This window comes from Calidris pugnax, unplaced genomic scaffold, assembly GCF_001431845.1.
Source record: "Calidris pugnax isolate Ruff unplaced genomic scaffold, ASM143184v1 scaffold96, whole genome shotgun sequence".
Classification (NCBI taxonomy): Eukaryota; Metazoa; Chordata; class Aves; order Charadriiformes; family Scolopacidae; genus Calidris; species Calidris pugnax.
In genome coordinates this window covers 240626-246554 of record NW_015090866.1, presented here as the reverse complement: position 1 = coordinate 246554, position 5929 = coordinate 240626, and the positions used below count along the sequence as shown (strand labels likewise).

Genomic DNA, 5929 nt, shown 5'->3' with positions numbered 1-5929 from the left:
ATGGGGGTGCACGGGGATGTGGTATATTGGGGTACACAGGGACAGGGGTGCACAGGGAGGTGTATATTGGGGTATACAGGGATGAGGGTGCATGGGGATGTGGTATATTGGGGTACATAGGGACCAGGAGATGTGGTATACTGGGGTACACAGGGATGGGGGTGCACGGGGAGGTGGTATATTGGGGTACACAGGGATGGGGGTGCACGGGGACCAGGGCATGTGGTATATTGGGGTACACAGGGACAGGGGTGCACGGGGAGGTGGTATATTGGGGTACACAGGGACAGGGGTGCACGGGGACCACAGTATGTGGTATATCGGGGTACACACGTGGGGATGGATTATCGGGGTGCAGTTTATCAGGGTGCGGAGGGACCCTCGGATCTGGGGGGCCCCCGGGGGGGTGGGTTCTCCTCCAGAAAACACCCATTTTTGGGGCAAAGAAGAGAAATTCTGCATTTCAAAGAGCCTTTAGCACCTTGGAATAACGGGGGAACAGCCCCGCTCTGCGGTATATTGGGGTACACAGGGACAGGGGTGCACGGGGAGGTGGTATATTGGGGTACACAGGGACAGGGGTGCACGGGGACCACAGTATGTGGTATATCGGGGTACACACGTGGGGATGGATTATCGGGGTGCAGTTTATCAGGGTGCGGAGGGACCCTCGGATCTGGGGGGCCCCCGGGGGGGTGGGTTCTCCTCCAGAAAACACCCATTTTTGGGGCAAAGAAGAGAAATTCTGCATTTCAAAGAGCCTTTAGCACCTTGGAATAACAGGGGGGACAGCCCCGCTCTGCCCCCAGGGTGCGAGATTTGGGGTAAAACCCGGCTAAATCCGGTCCTTGAACACCTTGAATTTCGCGACGCTGAACCTCAGGATAAAAAACCCCAATCAACCAACAAACCAACCCAAACGAGAGGTTGTTAAAATTCATTTAATTTGGGAAGAAAAGGAGCCGTTTCGTTATCGGTCCTTCGGAAAAAAATACCGGAGTCGCCAGAAACAGTCGTTTCACACCAAAAAAAACAACAAACCCCAGCAGATTCCCTCCCCCAGAGATAAAAAATTCCTCTTTTCCCTCCCAAGGCCGGCAGTAAAAAAATACAATAATAAAAAAAAAAGTATATTATCGTAAAAAACCACAGGGTTGTTCTCACTCCCTGGTGATAAACGGGTGGAATTCTCACGTTTTATGGAAAATTAGGGTTTTTTTGGGGCGGTTTATAAGGAAAGGGGGGGACAAGGCGACTCCCTTTAACTCACAAGATCTTCATTATCTCAGGGCTTATTTTTTTTTAAAAAGGGGGTAAAAAAAATCCTAACTGCTAAAACCAACCCTCCACGCTCCCAAAAAAGCTCATTTTGCAGAATTTACAAGATTTTCCCCCATCCCTTGATATAAAAAGTTTTTTGGCAAATAACGACCAGCCCCTTCTTTGAAACAACTCCAAGGGTTGGGATTTTTTTCCCCAAAAAAGGTTCATCCCCAAAAGTGAGGATTGAAGAAATCTGGGGGTTTGTAGGGCCTTGAAGGCACGTGCTGGTTCTTAAAACTCCCAAAATGAGAGGAAACCAGCCCAAAAAAAAGCTGCTGGGAGCTGAAAAAATAACTGGAAAAGGCAAAGGCAGAGCGAGGTTGTATGGAAGGGACGGGGGATTTCAGAGACCTCCGCGAGGAGGGAACGCTGATTTTGTTCAAAAATAATAATAAAAGACCTTATTTACTGAAATCAGCAAGTTAAACATGGTTTTCTCCGTCCCTCCCACCCCCTGTTAACGAGCGAACCTCGTTAACACCGACAGGGATTAACAAAAATCCATGGTTTTCTTATCATACGTAATAAAATGAACCAAAAATGAGTCTAAAGTTGGCTTTTCTGGTGTCCTCCTTGGATCTTGAAGTTCGCCAAATCGCTGGATCTTTCCCAAAAGCTCTGGCTTCCCCCGGCGGGGGGGGCGGGTCCTGCCCACGGGGGGGTCACAGCCCAGTCCTGGCACCAGTTAAACCCAGTTGAGGGGCGACGGCACCGACGGAGGCGGGAGAGAGAACCAAAAAAAGGCTTTTTGAGGAGGATCCGTTGAGGTGAGGAGGAGGAAGGAGAAACCCTCTCCAAAAAAGGCTTTTTGAGGAGGATCCGTTGAGGAGGTGGAAGGAGAAACCCTCTCCATCCGTCCGTCCTTCCACACATGGGAGCGTTTTGACGATGATTTGGGGCAAGATCTTCAAATTTGCAGAGGAATTACAAAAAAACTTCTCCTCAGCCCAAGAAGTGGAGCTTAAATCATCCCCTTCTGGATAAGTCAGGGAGGGAAGGGTGGTGCCTCGCGCCGGAGGAGCAGCCTTTAGTCCCCAAAAATCCACAGGACGTTGACTCCCGATAAACCCAGATTGACACGTCTGCAAAAAGTTGTCGTAAGAAATGGGAAGGAAATGAAAATGTCTGTTTTTTAAAACATTAAATGAAAAACCATCAATTTCTCTCCAGGGATGGGGCAGCCACAGCTTCTCTGGGCAACCTGGGCCAGGCTCTCACCACCCTCAGGTTGAAGAATTTCCTCCCAAGATCTCACCTAAATCTCCTCTTTTTCAGCTTAAAACCCTTCCCCCTCCTCCTATGGCTCCCCTCCCTCATCGAGTCCCTCCCCATCTCTCCTGGAGCCCCTTGAGGGACTGGAAGGGGCTCCAAGGTCTCCCCGGAGCCTTCTCCTCTCCAGGCTGAATCCCCCCAACTCTCTCAGCCCCCCCCTCCCAGCAGAGGGGCTCCAGCCCTCCCAGCATCTCCGTGGCCTCCTCTGGCCCCATCCAAGAGGTCACTCAATTTGGTGTCTCCTCCCACTGGAGACTGCCACCTGAAACACCTTCAGAGAAGGTGCTCTGAAAACCAGGACACTCCATGGTCCCTTCCAACTCTAAAATTCAGTGAAATTCAGTGAAATCCATTCACATCCCGTAGGACGACGCGTTATCGGCGGCCACTCACCCCAACATCCCGGATTCTTTCGTCTTGATGATGTACAGAAACATAAGCAAGGTGTGGAACATGTTGTTTCTGCCCTGAATCCACCAAAAAAAAAAAAGGAAAAGAACTTAGAAATGATGTCATTGATGAAAAATCACAGCAATATGATATATATGATATATATATATATGATATAATATAGGCTGCCCAGGGAAGTGGTTGAGGCACCATCCCTGGAGGTGTTCAAAAGACGGGTTGACATGGTCCTCAGGAATATGCTTTAGTGTTTTGGTTGACATGGTCCTCAAAAATATGCTTTAGTGTTTTGGGTTTTTTATTGCTTTTTTCTTATTTATTTTTTTGTCAGAGTTAGGTTGATGGTTGGACTAGATGATCTTTAAGGTCCCTTCCAATCTAGACGATTCTATGAATATTTCAGGTAGAATAAGTGACCATAGAAAAAACCATCATGAAATGTCACTCCGGGGAGGTTTGTTGGGCTTTCTGTCTTAATTCTTTAGGGTTTTGTTTTTTTTTTCAATCAGGTAAATACCAGAAAAAGACCAGACGTGGGTTTTGGCTGGATTATCATCTCCAAATACTTTAAATGCTGGAGCTTTTCGGAAAGCAGAGAGATCCAGCACCAGCCAGGGATCAACACAAAATGAAAATCCACAGGAGAATTTCACTATTTGGTGAAATTTGGAAGTTTCCTCCCAAAATTCTTACAGACAAGCATGGGGCAGGGGTCTTAAGGAGTGACAAAGCAGGTGACGTGGTGTTTTAAGAGAAACTGTCCAAAAATAAACAAGAGGAAGCTACTACCTAGGGATTTATGTAACTTAAATAGACACTAAACCTATTATTTAGTAGCAGAGTAAGTACCATGTCGAAGACAGAGCTAATGTTTACTTCCTGTGGATAAACAGTCAATAAAAGTGGCCAATTCCTGAAAAAAATACCCCAAAATGAGAGGTGTCAGTGATTTCCTGGCAGCAGGAGAACCCTCCCACCACCACCCCCACCGTACCTTGGGCAGGTTGTAGACGTGGCGCTGGTAGATGAGCTCGTAGTGGGGCGGGTTGATGCTGCTCTGGTAGATGCAAAACACGTTTTCATTCGAAGTGTCTGCAAATGAAAAGTTTAAAAGATGAGGAGGGGGGAGGATTTCAAGGGTGACCCCCCTCCAGGTGAGCCAAGAGGAGCTAAAGGCGAGCGCCGGTACCTGGTTTATCCGGTGTCTGAATGAAGTGTTGGGAAGTGAAGGTTTTGCCATCGGGATACTTGGGGTGAGGGGGCAGCCTGGAGTCGAGGTAGGTGCAGAAGACGTGCATGATGATCTGGGCAAAGAAAGACCAATCTCCCATTAAAATACACCAGAATAGTCCTTAAAAATACACCAGAATTCGGCCAGGTCAAAGATGGAGGGGGGAGTCACAGAATCGAGAAGATCAAGTGCACCCTCCGTAAGTTTGCAGATGACACCAAGTTGGGTGGGAGTGTCAACCAGGGTAGAAAGGGTTTGCAAAGGGATCTGGACAGGCTGGATGGATGGGCTGCCCAGGGAAGTTGTGGATGCCCCATCCCTGGAGGGGTTCAAGGCCAGGCTGGATGTGGCCTTGAGCAACCTGCTCTAGTGGGAGGTGTCCCTGCCCAGGGCAGGGGGGTTGGAACTAGATGATCTTTGAGGTCCCTTCCAACCCAAACCATTCTATGATTCTATGACCAACGGGATGAGGTTCAACAAGGCCAAGTGCCAAGTCCTGCACTTGGATCACACCAACCCTCTGCAGCGCTACAGGCTGGGGGCAGAGTGGCTGGAGCTGCCTGGGGGTGTTGGTGGTCACCTGTTGGCTGAATGTCAGCCAGCAGTGTGCCCAGGTGGCCAAGAAGGCCAACAGCATCCTGGTCTGTGTCAGGAACAGCGTGGCCAGCAGGACTGGGGCAGTGACTCTCCCCCTGTACTGGGCACTGGTGAGGCCCCACCTCAAGGGCTGGGTCCAGTTTTGGGCCCCTCACCACAAAGAAAGACATTGAGGTGCTGGAGCTTGTCCAGAGAAGGTCAACAGAGCTGGTGAGGAGGCTGGAGCACGAGTCTTGTGAGGAGCAGCTGAGGGAGCTGGGGGTGTTCAGCCTGGAGAAAAGGAGGCTGAGGGGAGACCTTCTTGCTCTCTGCAATTCCCTGAAAGGAAGGTGTAGCCAGGGAGGGTCAGTCTCTTCTCCCAAGGAACAGGTGATGGGACAAGAGGAAACAGCCTCAAGTTGCACCAGGGGAGGTTTAGGATGGATATTTGGAAAAATGTTTCCACTGAAAGGGTTATTAAGCATTGGAATGGGCTGCCCAGGGCAGTGGTGGAGTCACCATCCCTGGAGGTATTCAAAAGCCAGGTAGACATAGTGCTTAGAGACATAGTTTGGTGATGGTTTTTTGTCAGAGTTGGGTTGATGGTTGGACAGGATGATGTTAAAGGTCCCTTCCAACCTGGACAATTCTATGATTCCATCTTATCGAGCGTATTTGGGCCGTGAACTCCAAAATCATCTGTTCTAGCAATGGGTTCTGTACGAGCTGCGAGGGTTTGGCCAAGAAGGGCAGACTGAAATCAAATTACGGCTTCGCCGACCTATCGAGTAAATTTCTCCTTTCTCCTCACCAAAGGCAAAATAAAAACCACTGGAAAAGCCATGAGTCTTAATAAAAATGCCAAAATTTTGAAATAAAGTCCTAGGATAAGTATCCAGAAAATCACACCCCAACCTGCTGGGTGTGTTTTAATCCCTCCTGGAGAGTCACTGTCTTGAGTAAGTTAATGTCAACCCTTCATGGCAAGGATTTATTTTAATCTCTTGTATTTTAATTTCTTTCCCAGAATTCTTAAAAAGTTTAGCATCCTGTCCAACACCACCTCTCCCAGCGGGTTTTGATAAAAGGCTGAATTCCAGGATGAGTTATTCTCGTCTC

General features: G+C 48.7%; 2 protein-coding genes across 3 annotated transcripts in view; both read right to left on the bottom strand.

Annotated features, from left to right (window-relative positions):
- LOC106889906 (low affinity vacuolar monovalent cation/H(+) antiporter-like) overlaps nucleotides 1-222 on the bottom strand; it is an 8114-nt gene extending 7892 nt beyond the window's left edge. The window contains exon 1 of the mRNA XM_014945417.1: nucleotides 117-222. Coding sequence (XP_014800903.1) covers nucleotides 117-222 — 106 coding nt within the window. The remainder of the gene's footprint in view (nucleotides 1-116) is intronic.
- A 1930-nt stretch (nucleotides 223-2152) lies between these two features.
- TMEM209 (transmembrane protein 209) overlaps nucleotides 2153-5929 on the bottom strand; it is a 22399-nt gene continuing 18622 nt past the window's right edge. The window contains exons 11-14 of one of the 2 annotated variants that reach the window (XM_014945408.1): nucleotides 4193-4307; nucleotides 3998-4095; nucleotides 2989-3062; nucleotides 2153-2405 (exon numbers count right to left, since the gene is read on the bottom strand). In XM_014945408.1, the coding sequence (XP_014800894.1) occupies nucleotides 2351-2405; nucleotides 2989-3062; nucleotides 3998-4095; nucleotides 4193-4307 (342 nt within the window). In that variant the 3' untranslated portion in view covers nucleotides 2153-2350. The remainder of the gene's footprint in view (nucleotides 2406-2988; nucleotides 3063-3997; nucleotides 4096-4192; nucleotides 4308-5929) is intronic. The other variant, XM_014945410.1, reaches the window with a different exon arrangement.